Below are 16,292 nucleotides of genomic sequence, written 5' to 3'. Positions count from 1 at the left end.
CCAACACAGCGAGGTAACAAGTGCTCGCGCACGCACACTCACACACACACACACACACACACACACACACACACACACGCGCGCGCCAGATTTCCATTCCCATCAGATGTCCACATTCCAAAGTGACCTACCTCTTGACAAAGGCTTTTTAGCTGTCAGAAGCTGTTATCAGATGGAAGAGGCCCCTTCCCCCGCCGCGCGTGTGTTGTCACAGATCATGAAGGGCGTTTTCCATCTCGCCCGCCCCCTCCTCTAAAATGTCTACCTCCCAGTGCCCCAGAGTTCTGACACTGCCAGAATGTCTGAAGCCAGCATGTAATAGGTGTCCAAGGGGACACCCTGGGGGTCACGAAGGACATTTGGGGGAGCTCCTAGTCTTAATGGTGCTGTCCTCCTCCGTAGGGCTGAGTGAGGCAAAGCCAGGATTCTACCCTGAGGTTCATGCTGACCTCCACTTCCCTGTCGGGGTCAGGGGGCCTGGGAGCTGGGCTAAGCGCAGCCCCTGCCCCTAGCTCTTGAAAAAAACTTTCATGTATGTGTCAGTGGAACCCGGTGAGAACCTGTGGAAGGTGGCAGGGTAAGTGACTGAGAGGGTGAGGGCACAGGACAGGCAACTCACTGAAACCACCATCTACTGTGTTGGCAGGAGGGAGGTGTTCCGGGCAGCACTGAGCTAGAAACACCCAGAAACATGCACGGCACTCACCACTGGAGGCCCTCAGTGGACACTCGCCGCACAAGGCACTCAGATTCCGGGGCATTGAGGGATGTCAGTGTTAAAACATCTTCCGCAGTTCTGTTTTTTCTGTGATGGAACTCGTTCAATCCATTTATGAGGAGGCTGAGACCCGCAGAGGGGCCGTGATGTCTTTGTGACCTCGCAGGGATCGAAACCACAAGCAGGAAAGGCACTCGGAGGGCTCTGGAGGTGGCACCCTCACCCCGTGCCTGGTGTCAGAGCCGCGTAGTTTTGCTCTGATCTGTGAATCCAGTATTTGCTCCCATATCCTGACATTAGACATAGTGCTGGCTTCAGAAAGTCAGAACTTTGTAGGGTGTGCTGTGGGCTCAGGGAGCGGGCAATGTGTAAAAAGTCAAATTAGTCGATTTGGTGTAAGGAATGTTGTCAACTTTGGAAATAATTACACGTCATCTAGTGTATGAGTGTATGTGTGTGCGCATGCGTATGTGTGCATGCACAGAGATAGGTAGAGGAGGGGATGAGAGACAGGCAGAAAGGAAGATGAAAGGAAATAGTTTTCATCATGTGTTAGTCAAAAATAGTTGGAGAACCTCATTTCTACAGTCCGCAAAGTCACTTCAGGAGTGTAGGCGTTTCCTGCAGCTGCCATAATGAATTGGGTGGCTTACACAACTGAAATTTATGGTGTGATGTTCTCAGGCTAGAAATTCAAAGTCATGGTTGGCAGGTTGGTTCTTTCTCAGGGCTTGACCCTGTTCCAAGCCTCTTTCCTTGGCTGGTAGATGACCATCTTCTTGCTGTGTCTTTGCATCATTGCCCCTTTGTGTAAGGACGCCAGTCACATTGGATGCGGGGCCACACTAGCGACGTCTCTTTAACATGGTTCCCTCTGGAAAGACCTACTTCCACATAAGGTCACATGTACGATACTGGGGGTTAGGACTCCGATACATGGGTGTAGGGGGACACAATTCAACCCAGGACAAAGAGATTCACAGTTATACTGAGTACCACTGCCTCAGGAGTTCCTGCAAAGTAGCAGAAACATCACTGCACAAGTCATATGTGAGGCGTGGTCCTTCAAATGTGATTCGGCTCTGGAATTGGTCCTTGCCCCTTCCCCAAGGTGCTTAGTCTCCTGTGGAGGCCTCTCTGCTTGGGTGAGGGAAACACGTGCCTTTCAGATTATTGTGGTCAGGGTTTCAAATCCAGTGGCTCGTCATATTGCCTCGCTCCTTCCCACAGAAAGAGGGGGAGCAACATCGTCATCTAAGCACAAGCCATGAGATGACGGCCACTCAGTGACTGGCAGGCGATAAAGCCCCAGGCAGTCTCCCCCTTGCTGGGGCCTTTGCACCCAGGGGCTCTCCCAGGTCGTGCCTGCTGGCCTGCAACCTCACCTCAAGCTCCTTTGCCTTCTTACTGCAGAAGACTGCAGGAAGACGAGCTACAAAAGCCATTCAATCTATGTGATTAACAGAAGTAATTGGCAAATGACCCTGCCACTCTCCCAAGTGGCATGCAGAGTTTATTTTCAGTTATTGGTATTTATCCCACTGCTTTTCTGCATGTGGCCGACAGTGCATCAAACGCTTCCTAGGGTGGCTCGGGCTCCTGCTTAGATTAAAACTGGAATTAAACCAAATAGGTACAGGCTTTGTTAAATCTCATTTTCTTGAGGATGAAAACTAAGTTTCTCATTTTGGTCCATGATTTCAAGAGCAGGAGGCAAAGGACCTGGAAATGTAAAGACACCTTTCCCCGAATTGGTGTAATTCACCCTTCCTCCAGGCAGATATGAGCCCCCATGTGACAAAATGCTACCTGTGGGCAAGAAAGGCCTGCTGCTTATCCTACTGTGTTAGGAGACGTAAGGCAGTGTGCCAGTCTGTTTATGTTGCTGTAGTAAAATACCTGTAACTGGCTTACATACAAAGGGAAGCATTTTATTTGGCTTGTGGTTTTGGAGGTGCAAGAGCGTGGTGCAGGGCTTGCTTGGACAGCACACATACTAAGAGCATGCTGCAAGTTTCTGCTGAGGTGGGTGGAATGCTATGGCTGGAGCATGTGAGTGGGATCACGTGGTGAGACAGGAAGCTGCAGAGGATTCAGGGGCCAGGCTTCGCCTTTTTACAACAATAGCTCTTACAGAAACGGGTCCTACAAGAGCCACACGAATCTTTGCTGAGTGCCCTCAGTGACCTAGTCACTTTCACCAGATTCTACCTCTTAAGGCGTCCACCACCTCTGAGTCTCATCACATTGAAGACCAAGCTTCCAGCACATGAACTTTAAGAGATGCACCTAAATCACATCCAGGCCCTAGCAGGTGGCAAACATAAAGCTGCTCCAGGGAGCCTGGGGCTAGTAGAGAGCTGGTGAACAAAGCACTCATTTTCTGTGGAGTTGGAAAGCTGTACAAAACGGGGCCTGTGAAGTTGGAAGAGGTTTTTGGTGATTCTGGTTTGAAAGTGTGGGTCTCCGGTCCCAGCTGCTGTCCCCTGAAGCTTCGGCAAAGACCTGCACAAAGGATAATCCAACCGTACACTTTTGAAAGGAATGGTAAAATCTTCAGTGTCAACTCCTCCTGCTTCACAAGAGGAGAAACTAAAATTAATTTTGAAAGAGGGAAATGAACACTGGTTAAGGAGTAAGGACCTATGACAGGTACTGTGTACTCACTTAAATTGTAGAAATACACAACTAGCCTTTAAAATCAATAAAAATTAGTGTATGGACATTAGAGATTTGGGGTACATATTAAAAGCATAGAGAATAAAAGTAACTATTTGCTATGCTCAGAATGTATCTCCCCCAAATTCATATGTTGAAACCTAACGCCCAAAGTGGGGGCTTTGGAGGTGATTAGATCATAAAGTTCTGCCCTCATGAATAACCTTAGTGCTCTTGTAGTGGAAGAAGCTTGAGGAAGCCTGCCTGCCCCTCAGAAGGACACTTAGAAGCACCGTCTCCCATGACTTAGATTTCCCAACCTCAGAACTGTAGGCATTAAATTGCTATTTTTACAAATTACCTAGTGTGAGGTGTTTTGGTAAAGCAGAAGCCTGAATGATCAAAGGCACCATTGTTCCTTAGCCAAAGAGCCAGAGAGAGGAGACACCAGCCCATTCAGAAAGACCCAGAGTCGGGCACTTGCTTAGGGAGGATGGTGCAGAAATGCCGTGAGAAGGAGACCTACACTCCTCTGATGAGACAGCAGGCTCTGAGCCACTGTTACAGAGCAGGAGCAGCATACTGCTGCCACTTGGAGGTGTGTCCTGGAAGCTGCAGAGCATGGGCTAGTGTGTTTAGAGCAACTTTAAATACCAGCAGGGAGACAAGAGCCATGCAACCAAAACAGGGCATCTTTGCTGCTATTCTGGGCCTGCATAAGTTAGAGCGGTCCTGGGCTTGCGCGACCGGGCCCAGCAGGACCTTGGATTGCCGCTGGGCAGGGACTCAGGTGAGGCTTTACCTGCTGGCACCCTTGCCCTGCACTTCCTTCGACTCCGGCTCCTTGGGGACTGTTGCCTTTCTTCTTGAGACTCATTTAAAATTCCCCAGGGCTTTGTCTGCTGACAGATGAGTGTGGACAGGAAGTCTCTGCCTGTCTGGTTTCCCAGCCCCTGGCACATAAGCAGGTGCTCAGATGTGTTTGGAAGAAGCGGTGATTGTCCCATTTCTCCCTCAGGAGCAGCCTTGATACTCATTTCTACCTGATTCTGCCCGTATAGAATAAGAGGGTGATCCTCACGCTGTAATTCGTCTCAGTCTCCCTGTGCTCGCTGGAGCAGTTTGGGACTTGGACATGAAGAATGACATAACCAAAGAGAAAGCGCCCAGGGGGGGAGAAAAACCACACATTCAGGAGCATCGAGGCTACCGTGACCAGGGGGACAGTGAAAAGAATGGGTTCCCTCAGGCAGGTTCAGGATGACGGAGGGAGCCCCAAGTGAACAGAATCATGGGCAGCTGTGCTTAGGAGAGGCGGGCAGGACCCACCCTTGGAGGGAAGGAGGGGTGGCCTCAGAGTGGCCATCATCCCCTCCAGCCAGGTGGGAGCACAAACAGGGAGCACCGCCTCCAGCTGTCCCTGCCCCGCTGAGTGCCATGGGACCCCGGCAGGCTAAGGAAGGCACAGCAGATGGGTCAGAAAACGTGGATACAGCGTGAAAGGAAATGTTCATGTGGGGCTGACATGGCCTCAGCTACGGACCCCCGTTTAACTCTGTGAGCTTTTTATTCTTTTAATACTGGGAACTGAACCCAGGACCTTGTGTGTGCTAGCCAAGCACTCTGTGCCTGAGCTATATCCTCAGCCATTTTTACTTTCTGCGACAGTCTCACTAAACTGCCCAGGAGGGCCTCAGACTTGGTAACCTCCTGGGTAGCTGGGATCACAGCTGCTACAGCTCTTGCAGCCTTATCTTAAAGTCTTCTCCAAATGCTGAGGGAGTTTGTTCTAGTTCTTGTTGCTTCCTCTAGAAAAGCTCTTTTCTCAGGAACTCGGGGAGACTGAGACTATTTTATTTCCCTGAAATATCCTTAAAAGAATGTATATACCCTCTCAGTTTCCCACTCCGTTCAAGGCAGCCAGGTGCAGAGGGCCAGGGATGCTTCTGAGATACAAACGGTGTCTTCCTTCCAGAAACTCACACTCTGGGGAAAGATTCACAGCCTCAGGGCCACTGAGATGACTTGACATCAGCCCTCAGCAGAGGCAGTCTCCACCGAAGCAGAAGGAAAAACACTATTCTGGTGCTCGTCTCACATCCTTGCGTGGAAAAGGGGAATAAAAATCTAGACTTTTATAGTAGATATGGACATCATGAGGAGGGAGGGAGGGTGCAGGCGGCTTCTGCAGATGAGTGTGTCCGTGAGCAGAAAGGGTAGCATGTGTTTGGTGCCAAATGATAGAACCTTGAATTCCATAGTAGGAAGTTTGGCATTTATTCTGTAGCTGTAGGAAGCCACAGCAGGTTTTTGACGAGATCATTTACATAAATTACCCCAAGCCCTTAAGTTTGTTCCAGTTGTATGGTTCAGTAATACAGTTTGGAAGAGGGAGAGGGGTTTACGGGTCAGAGGAATTGAGCAGGAAAGGACAAGTGATTCTTGGATCAGTGGGGAGACAAGGTTTTATGTTCCTTGTTCCTTCTGCACAGAAAAATATTCTAGGACAGTGGATGGAGTTAGTTTTCTTTGAAAATAATATCAACTCTCTGAAGCAGTAAGGGGAAGGTGAGAATTATACTAGGGCTTCAATATTTCTGTAGAAACACAATACAAAAGGCCTCTGTACAAATTCGGAGTATTTTCCAGTGCTGGCTAAATTGCTTGGACTAAGTTGCCATGCAGAGTCTCATGTACATTTCTCTCTGGTGTGATAGGCTGGAAAATGTGACTACTTAAAGTTTGAGCTGAGCAATAAAAAGGTATCTTTGTTTTTGCCTGTGTGGAATGTGCTGCTGCTGTCGATTAATTTAAGAAGCTCTTGGAGAGAGCCTCTGAGCTACCCATGTGATTGGTCTCAGGTAGACCGAAAGGGAGCTTTGACCATGACGTGTAAGCATTTCAGAGTTATAGACAGCTTCCCCAAGCAGGTTGCCGCAGTTCCTGCCTGACTGTTGGTTTGACCAATACACAGATCAGAAGGAACAAGAGCAGTGTGTGGGAGCCCATCCACTTCCTGTGCAGCAGGGGAACATCGAAGTCTGTTTTTCTATGGGTCTATGTTTTTTACTGTGGCTGCAACTAATTACAATAAGCTTAGTGTCTTAAAAAATAAAATTTAGCAATCAAATTTATTATCTCATGGTTCCAAGGGTCAAAACTCTGAACTAGATCTTACTGGGCCAAAATCAACATGTTAGCAGGGTCATGTATCATTCTGGAGGCTCCCAGGGAGAGTCTGTCTCTTTGTCTTTCTAAAAACTTCCTACGTTCATTGGCTTATGGCCTCTTCATCTTCAAAAGTATCAAAGCTCATCTCAGGGACCCTTTTTCTATCATCACCTCTCTCTCTAACCACCTATAATAAGGAAAGTCCTCTGTTAAGGACTCCTGTGAATAGACTCGGCTCACCTCCAGTCTAAGATAATTTCCCGCCTACAATTCCCTTTTGTGATGGAAGGCACAATAGCCACAGGTTGGAGGGATAAGAATGTGGTCTTTGTTTGTGGAGAAATGGATGCACCTAGAAAATATAATGTTGAGTGAAATAAATACGACACACAGACTTGAATACCATATGGCAACTCTCATCTGAGCAAAGCAAAGTACAAACTAAGAGAAAGATAAAGGAAGGATAGAACAAGACCATGGGATGAATCTCTTGCAGATGGAAAAGGGGTCCTGCAGGTCAAAGTGGAGGGGGAGGGGGAGGAGATGGAGAAATATAGAGTGAAGATATGCCAGGTGCAAGGTTCTAACAGCCTCAATGAACATGGACATTAAATGCCATAAACATGAACTAAGATTAACAATATCAACAAGAATCAAAAGGAGGAAAGAAGAACTAAAGGAAGGAGGGGGGAAGGGAGAGGGAGGGGGAAGGGAGGGGGGAGGGGATTTTTTAAAAAGAGCTCTTATGTACATGTACCAACTCCCAAAGTTGATTATAAAACGCATGTACTACAAACATTCATTAATAAAATGAAATTTACAAAGTACATGGGCTTTGTGGGGGGATATTTTTTCTCCCATACTGTGTATTCAACTTCTATGCATATGATGTGGCCCTGTTTCCTGCCTCCCCTCCCGCTCAGCTAAAGCCTTACATGAACCCCAGCCTCCCTGGAACGTACCCTGGCCAGCTGGCGTAGGCACCTAGGCAGCCAGCTCTGGAGCAAGACTGCCTGGGTTTTATATCAATTGTCTCATTTGTTCAATAGTTTCATTTGGCCTTGAACAATGTGCCCTCCCTAAATTCAGCAGCTTGTTCTGTAAAGAGGGGATGGTTCCCAACGAGAAACAGATGACACACTCAAATTCGGCTAATTTGAGGAGATAATAAAGAAGGGATCTTAGGTCTCTGAAGTTGCTAGAATGTTTCTTTGGCCGAGGTCCATTGCCCTCATTTGCACTGCAGCTGGCCCTCTGCAGGCAGAGAGCCCTCAGTACATGGCCTGCCTCACGGACCCGCTGCCCTCACCTTCCAGAGTAACGACAGCTTCCTACTCAAGAAAGAGGAGGCCTTCTGAGGCCTGGCTATTGCAACCACGCTCAGTGGAAAGAAATTTTCCCTGAAGTACCATCCACAAGTCATTGGATCCCTGCCCTGGATTGCCCTCCTCGCTTACTTTTCCCTTAAATTAAGTGAGAGAAAATGTTTCTCCTAAAAATAATTTATGAAATGCTACAGAGGGCAATGCTAAAATCATTAAAGCAAGTCTCCAAGGGACAAAATGAATCCTGGTGCTTCGTTTATCTCCCCTGGTGTGTTCCTGGCAGGCCCAGTTCATCAGAGAACCGGCTCCCAGCGTGGCCAGCATAAGGGGTCTGTACAACTCTTCCTTGAATGTTGTTGCTAAAGCAAATGTCACTCCTCAACTCCCCTCATATGCTAATACCACTTACTACGGAGATCCCAGAGGAGCCTCTTCAAGAATATAGCCCTCGTGCTACTCACTCAGTGTAGTTACTCAGCCTTCACCGAAGCAGTATTTACAGAGCACCAAAATGGTAGGACTCGGTGGTGGACACCCTAATAGGAGATACAAATTAAAGTGATAATTTATATGGAGAGAAGATGGAGGATCCTATAAGAGCTTATAACAGGCTAAGCTCTGGGACACCATAGCCAGATTTTAAGCGGAGGAGTTCGATGATCATGTTTCAATAAAATCACTCAGGCTGGGGCTACAAAGTGAGCTCAATGCCAGCCTGAACTGTGTAGCAAGAGCCTGTCTTGAAAAGGGAAAGCAAGCAAGCAAGCAAGCAAGCAAGAAAGAAAGAAAGAAAGAAAGGAAGGAAGGAAGGAAGGAAAGAGAAAGAGTGATAGACGGGGGATTTAGCTCAGTGGCACAGTGCCTGCCTGGCACGTGTGAGGTCCTGAGTTCAATTCCTGGTACCAAAAATAAAAAATCACCACTCAGGCTGCACATGGAAAACAGGTCAGAGAGGAGTCAGGGCCCGCCTAACCACGCTTTATGAGTTTTGTTGTTGTTGTTGTTATGGCCCTAAGGATTGAGCCCAGGGCCTTCCTGCTGAGTTACATCCCCAACGCTTTTCTTATTTTGAGAGAGGGTCTCACAAAATCACTAAGTTCCCCAGACGGGGCAGCCCTCCTGCCTCAGTCTCCCAGGGTGCAAGCATCTGTCACCGTACCCCACCTCAAGAGGCATTTTGATCATCTTCAGGTTAGCATGTGGAATCCCCAAAATCCTTTCGGGCCATAAGTATCTCAGTCTTGAATTGGGATGGTAAAAAGAGTGAGGGGGTCTTGATGGAGCCCGTTTTGAGGACGTCCTGAAGTAGAATTCCTTAGTGTTTCACCACCACCCTCTTTGGAGCCTACGCTTGGTCCCGCATCTCCAACACCTCCTTAGCAATGAGCCTAGACCCCTGGATCATGCAGAACTGTCTTTGTCCATGCTGAAGGACACTGGATTCTTTCATCTGCTTTAGTAACTGTTGAAACTAAAACAGGGCAATGCAGTTTTTAATTTGCTCAATGCATGTCCAAGTAAAGCAATAAGTGAACTGGATACTGTTGAGAATGACAGTGTGTTATGCTTTTAAAAGTAAGAGAGAAATGCCTGATCTTCTGTAAGATGATATGGGACAGATCCTACTCAGTGACGCATGTACATGTCAGATTAAGAGACATGGTTATTGCTGGCCAGCTCCGATTCCTGCCTGAGGTTTGATAAGATGGTGTCCAAAGAACCACCCACTCATTCATGGACGCCAGAACAGAAGCCTCTTCCATGAAGTGCGGGAGCTGGAGTGACAGTCATTAGCAGCTAGGAATAAGCAACCAATCACCAAGTCAAGGTGAAACATTCAATAAAAAGACCTTCACGCCTGAGACGCACTCTGCCTCCTTTGCTGAAGTTGCATGGATTATTTTAATAATCGCACCATCATGTGCCTACACTTGAAGTTTTTTAATCCTCTGCAGAGGAAACACTGGACGAGCTAAATAAATTATTTTATTGGATCATTAATTTGTACAAACAATACTAATATGGGCCATTTGTCATTTCTGTCAGGGGCACCACCCGTTTAGGCGGAGATGAGTAGCCTGGGCTGGCCAGGAAGGAACACCATCAGGGGCTCTTTGGGTCATGCCTCAATCTGGTGTCTGAGGCCAGTTGTCCTAAATAGTTTCTAGAAACATCGGAAGCTCCCCCAGGACTGGCCAACCCTCTCCCTTAGCTTGCACGTCCTAGCCAGGGAAGAGTCTTACACGGATCTGCCAGAGGGGATGGGCACGTGGAGAAGGAAAGTCCAGAGGTTGCTGGCCTTCCCTACACATTCCTTTCAGGCACAGGGTTGCATTTGTCAAGTCACAGAAGCCTCTCAGATTTTTAAACTAGAGCTCTTAGTCTAGCAAACATACCTGTCCCTGTAGAGATAAGGAGAACAAAGTTCAGAGAGGTTAAGCTACTTGTCCAAGGTCAACACAGCAAGTCTGTAAAGTTGAGATCAGCAAGTCTCTCTGGATCTCAGTCCAGTGTTTTTTCTACCGTCCCAGTGCTGGTTCCATTTCTAAACAGAGGACAGCTTCTCCTCACCCCTGTCTCATACTCTGGGCTAATTTCAGGGAAATGTGTGTACCTTTTTATACTATTTATCATTTAAAAGAAACTTGGCTATGTGGCATAAGGGTTTCCATTTTCCTGCTGTGTGGAGGAGTGTTTTACCTGTGCGGCAGCGCTGAGCTCGGAGCTCCATGAAGAAGGGCGTCCTGATTGTTGTGGCCCATCCAGGCGGAACCAGCCAAGCCGGCCAAGTGGTTTCTCCGCTTCACTTGGCTGTCAGATAAGGGCCACCTGCTTGTTGACTGGCACGGTGGCACTTAGGTCCAAACATGCTCCCTAATGGCTCAGAGCGTCACGGTAAAGGATGTCAGGGAGTTGATTTTGCTTTTATCCAAGAACAGAAGGTGTCACAAGTTAGACGGAACTGAACAGTCAAAAAGACATAAGTATGCATCCTGCCAGCCCCGTCCCCAGCCCTGGGAACTGTGGCCCTGCAGTGGGAAGTAAGTCCAGCTGAACCCACGGGACAAGAGAGACCCTGGAGCGGTAAAACGGCAGCCAGCGCTGAGTGGCAGTTGCCCTTGAGACAGCCGTGAATCTGAGTGTCTGGACTGTTTTCCTGAGTGCTCCTCTGCCACTTTGGGGTCTCACTCGAATGCAAATGGGGTTAAGGCCTTGTATCTGAACAGGATGTTTGCAGACCTTGGTTGAGACGAGCTTAGTTTCCCCACTTATAAAATGTGGATATGATAATCTATTTCCTGTGAGAATTAAATAAGGTTATAAAAGTAACTCCTTTAGAAATGTTCCAGGACCAAAGTAAATACTCAATAAATGTTGGCTAAAAAATTAAAATCAAAGGGCCAGGGATATAGCTCAGCGGCGCAAGCGCCTGCCTGGCAAGCGCAAGGTCCTGAGTTCTATTCCCAGTACCCTCCCACACAAAAAAAATTAAAATAGAGGTAGAGTCCTTTTGTGTCTGCAAAAAGGATTCACATCTAAGAAGGGAGATAAATGCCTCTGTTCTATAATTGTAATGAGCTACTAAGGCCATAGAGGGTAAAGAATTCCCCTAAAAAGAAAAGTCTGCTTCCATCAAGATGAGTTGAAAATAGTAAAGTAGTAATGGTAGAAATGTTTTCAAAAGTTTGAAATCCACCAGGGGAGGCTGATACTAAAAGCTTTCCTTTGATGCCATGTTCTTCTTGGGACTTAAGAAATCGTATAATGTAAGCGACAATACCAAGCTCTTCTGGAAAGTACCCTGGGACTCACAGAAAACAAAGCACTAATCTTGGTACATGCCATTTGAACAAGTAAGATTCCTATGGATAAATGGATAAATGGATAAATTCCTATGGATAAACAAGGCCACAGGCCGCTTACTGAGTTCCTGCCTCTGACAATTTCCTTCCAGAGTCGGCCTCCATTTCTAAACCTCATATCATGCAGCTCACATCCAGATTGTAGCCAAGTTTTTCTAGAGATCTGAGAAATGAGTAAGTGAACTTCAGGGTTGATAAACAATAATTGCGTATTCAATTCAGGCAGATTTGGGTAGGAATCCTAGCTTTGACCCTGGCTGTGTGATCTTGGATAAATCACTTAAGCTTTCTGAGTTTCAATTTCAACATCTTTATTAAATTTTAAGATTGAGGAGTAAATTAGAGACTTTATTTAAAATACCTAGGGCGTATTTTTCATAAAGTAGGTGTTTGAAAATGCTTGTCATTATTTTTATAAGTGGATTGAAAGCCCACTCATAAACTCTTGTGAATTCTCCAAAAACCATAACAAGGAATTTCAGGAGCATTATTAGCCAATATTGTAGTGGACCATACTCCAGAATCAAATGCAAATATCAAAAATTTGTCTGACACCACAATGGAACAAGCAACCTTAAGTAGTATAGTCCCTAAAGTTTTTAAGTAGATGGGAGATAGTGTAAATTGACTATTTTCTTAAAATGGGTTAGGTCCAAAGATACATCAATTCTAAAATTTATGTATTCTGACTGTCAAATATTTGTTCTAGCTTTAGCAATTTTTGATAAGTGCACTTTTCAGGGCCCTGTTATATTGTAATTTTGCTGTAGAGGAAACCATACCAAACTTAGTGAAAAATAAAACTAAACCCTGGTTTCTCACTCACGAGCCCATAAATAGCATCTTCTTTGGAACAGTAATGATCTGAGGTATATTCCTCTCATGGCAAAAGGCAAGGAACAAGTGAAGAGGGTAGGCACAACCACACAGCTACACTGTAAACATGTGCTCACATTGAATTTAGTAATATCCAAGCCACCAAGCAAGACATACGGCCAAGCCTAAAAGTTAGGGGTAACCTCTTTGCCCTCTGTGTTAGACAGCTTTTCCATTGGTGGGACACAATACCCAACACGCACAATTTAAAAGAGGGAAAGTTTAATTTGGATTACAGTTTCAGTGGATTAAGTCCATGGTCCTCTGGCTGCAAGGCAAGAACATCATGGCAGAGGGGCAAAGTGGAGCAAAGCTGCTCCGTTCATGGCAGCTTGGAAGGAAAGCAGGGGAATAGCATTAGGGAAGAAGGCACTAGGGGCCACAGATATTACCCAAGGTCACAGTCCATGATCTGTCCAAACAAACACAGACGTATGCCTTCTTAATCTGGCAGGCATCTCTTGATCCAGTCAGGTTGGAAATTGTGATTAACAGATTACACACATCATGAAGCCAAGGCAAGGATTCCGTGTCTATAGAATACTATGAGTCTCTCGAAACTGGGGACCAGTAATTCTGTAAACTATTCCTGGAGTGCCATCCCCTTTCTGGTCAATGGAGGGACTGTCCATTCTTTTTGGGTGCAGTCCCTAGTGAGTGATGCACCTCGTAATACATTGTGGGTTGACGTAGGAAGATAAGGGCTTCCTCATAAGGCAATATGTACTTTTAAGATTTAATCATATGAGGAGGCAACTAAACTTTCTCCTTTTAGAAGAAAAAGGAGTCTCAAAGAATCCTCTGTACAGCCCATTCCTTGACGGCAGCCCACAGAAGCATAGACTGAAAATTAATACCATCTAATGCCTACTCAGAGGCCTAACAGGATCGAATTATTGGTTTTCCTTCAATTCTCAGTGATTTACTTACCCTTTCGTAGAAACCGTCAACGTAACAGATGTATCTGATTTCAAATAATACACTAGATCAAAAACATAGGTTACTGTGAAAATATAACCATCTTCCTAGGAACAGCTCTGCTCAGCTCTTGATAAGCAATACTCAAACTAAATTGTTGGATTGAGTGTAGGAGACAGAGAAGTGGTAGACGAGACGATTACCATGAGTGTAGATTAATATCCTTCTCATGCTGTCATTTAAGAGAAGACAGTCTTCGGAAGATGCCCTGCTTTCTAGGAGACACCCATCACTGCCTGAGGGGCTGAGATTGTAGGATTCCTTCTCACTCAGTACTTTTCAGGGAGACCCAGCAATATCTAGGGACAGTGATTTCCTGGTTGACTTATTTTTTGCAAACCTCACTGGGAGGTAGAATAGTGTCAGAGTTAGAAGCCCGAGCTCTGGACTGTTCGACTGGCATCAAACTTGGTTCCACAGCTGGGCAGCTATGTGACCTTGCTAAAGAGATGTTCAGATCTGCTCTGCTCCTGGAGTGCTGAGGACTGAGTCCCCTGGTGTTTCTGTGATTGGGTTGTGGGTGCTGTGTGACTAGTTCTAGGTAAAGAGTTGTGAGAAAAAGTGTTATTTGTATATTCTGAGCTATGCCATTTAATGCCCTGCCAGAAGCTCTCCAGAATTCTCTCCTGTCTCTCTGCCAAGTGACCAACAGCATTCAAGATGGTGGCTGTTCCATCAGCCCAGAATCCAGAAGGGCTGCAATGAGCAGGATCCCCATGCTGACCTGGATAGACATGTAGCAAGGGACAGAAATAAACTTGGTTGCATTAAGCCACTGACACTTGGGGATTTGTTTGCTACCACAATTTAACCCTAGCTGACATTCCTCACTAAATCTTAGTTTCTTTATCAGGAGAATAGTGTCATCTATTTCATAAGGTAACTATGAGATTAAACAGGGTACGATTTACATAACACTTAAAATGTACCTAGAACATAATACATTCTAAATATATTTTGGTGATAATGGTATACCATGCTAGACTTTGTCTTTAACAAGATATCTATTTCTGTAAAATGATTTGTAGGTCATGTATCTTGGGAAAAAAATCACTTATCCTCAAATTATAAAAAACATTATGTTAAACTGGATGAGTTATGACTTGGATTTCTAGCTTTAAGATTATGGGATTCTATTCAAGACTCACTCAGAGAACCCTTCCTGGTATTTCAAAGATATTTCTATTGGTCGGGAGAACCAAATATATGCTCAAATCACATATTATCAAACCTCCTCCTCCTACTACTACTCCCCTCCTCCTCCTCTCCCTCCCTGCCCCCATGTCCCTCCCCTTCCCTCTTTCTCCTCCTCTCCCCCACATGACTGGCTGGTTCCTTCTCTGGTCTTAAATATAGCCCTGCCTGAACTTCATAACAATATACGTTAACATTTTAGGTTCCATAGAAAATTATCATTTGAGCCATTAAAATATGGCAATTTCCTATGGTTCAAACTGTATATAAATCTAATCTAGGTAAGAGGAGGAATTTCATCACAAACATATTGAATTACTTGTTGGATCCCATCAAGAACCCTAATGTATCTCTCCCTTTTTACCTCACTGAACTGGGAATTTCTTCTTACAGAACATGTCTTATGCTCTTTGAGGTCACCCTCTCCCATCCCCATATTCAGAACTTAGTGGGAGAAAATAATACTTCTTTTCTTTAACTCCTTTCAGATTGAAGACATCATTACAAAGATGCAAGATGACAAGACAGGGGGTGTGGCCATCAGAACAGTCAAGAGTTTTCTCTCCAAAATCCCGAGTGTTGTCACAGGTAAGGTGTTTCTTACAAAGGGTCGGCAGCAAGCAGAAGAGGCCATTGAAGAGTTCTGTTGTCTGCACTGTGACCTGGGGTTGTCTAAGAATCTGTGAATAGTAAAAGTGAACCATTACTTGTGTTTGTTGACTGCAGCCCCATCCTGGTCTTGGTTTCTGGGGAGAAGCTGCCCTTTGCCTGTCATTGAGAATGGTGTGGCCGTGCCAGACCTTAAAGTGTCTGCAGGTTGGGACTGTGGGGAGTGACTAAGGCCGTTAATAAACTGACACAGTAGCCACTTAGGTTGTGGGATAGAAATAAGCACAGAAATAGTAAAGAAATCAAGTTTATGTTGTAAAGAAAGTTTTGTGTTTTAAGAAACTCATTCAAATTCTACGAAATGCTTTTAAATCACTGTGTTTGGACTTCTGAAAAGGTAGTTTAAAAATATTGTCCTGCATTCTCTTTTGTGTTTTTTGTGCCCAAACATATTTCTTCTAAACTTTTTATTGTGGAATATATTAAGCATATTGGTATAGTTTCAGTGATAATAATATGATGCATCATATATGCCAACTACTTTGCTTTGTAAATAACATTATCAATATCTGAGAGTACCCTTGTGTACCTAGCGGATCGAGTCTCCCTCCTTGTCCCATTGTCTATTTTTGTGCTAATAAATTCATTGTTTTTCTTCATAGTTTTAATACATAGATATCCATCTTTTGCTGTTAAAACAAATAAGCAAATTAACCAAAGTAAAATTTTAGATGATGCTCTTCATTCTCAAAGTTTGGCTATTTACTTTCTAAAATGAAGGACCCAACAAGACTTACTTTCTACTCTCCTCCCCTCCTCCTTTTAGAATGGCTAAGATAAGAAATTGACGTAAGTGGCACTGATTATATCAAGTACCAGAATCTTTGTGTATTGTTCATG

General features: G+C 45.2%; 1 protein-coding gene across 4 annotated transcripts in view; it reads left to right on the top strand.

The window, feature by feature from the left end:
- Rgs6 (regulator of G-protein signaling 6) overlaps positions 1-16,292 on the top strand; it is a 603,709-nt gene that overhangs the window by 395,793 nt on the left and 191,624 nt on the right. For all 4 annotated transcript variants that reach the window (XM_005409440.2, XM_013507178.1, XM_005409443.2 and 1 more), the window contains one exon: positions 15,272-15,371. In XM_005409440.2, the coding sequence (XP_005409497.1) occupies positions 15,272-15,371 (100 nt within the window). The remainder of the gene's footprint in view (positions 1-15,271; positions 15,372-16,292) is intronic.

The sequence above is a fragment of the Chinchilla lanigera genome, unplaced genomic scaffold (assembly GCF_000276665.1).
Source record: "Chinchilla lanigera isolate Chin_1 unplaced genomic scaffold, ChiLan1.0 scaffold00122, whole genome shotgun sequence".
Lineage (NCBI taxonomy): Eukaryota > Metazoa > Chordata > Mammalia > Rodentia > Chinchillidae > Chinchilla > Chinchilla lanigera.
This window is presented reverse-complemented; position numbering and strand designations above follow the sequence as displayed.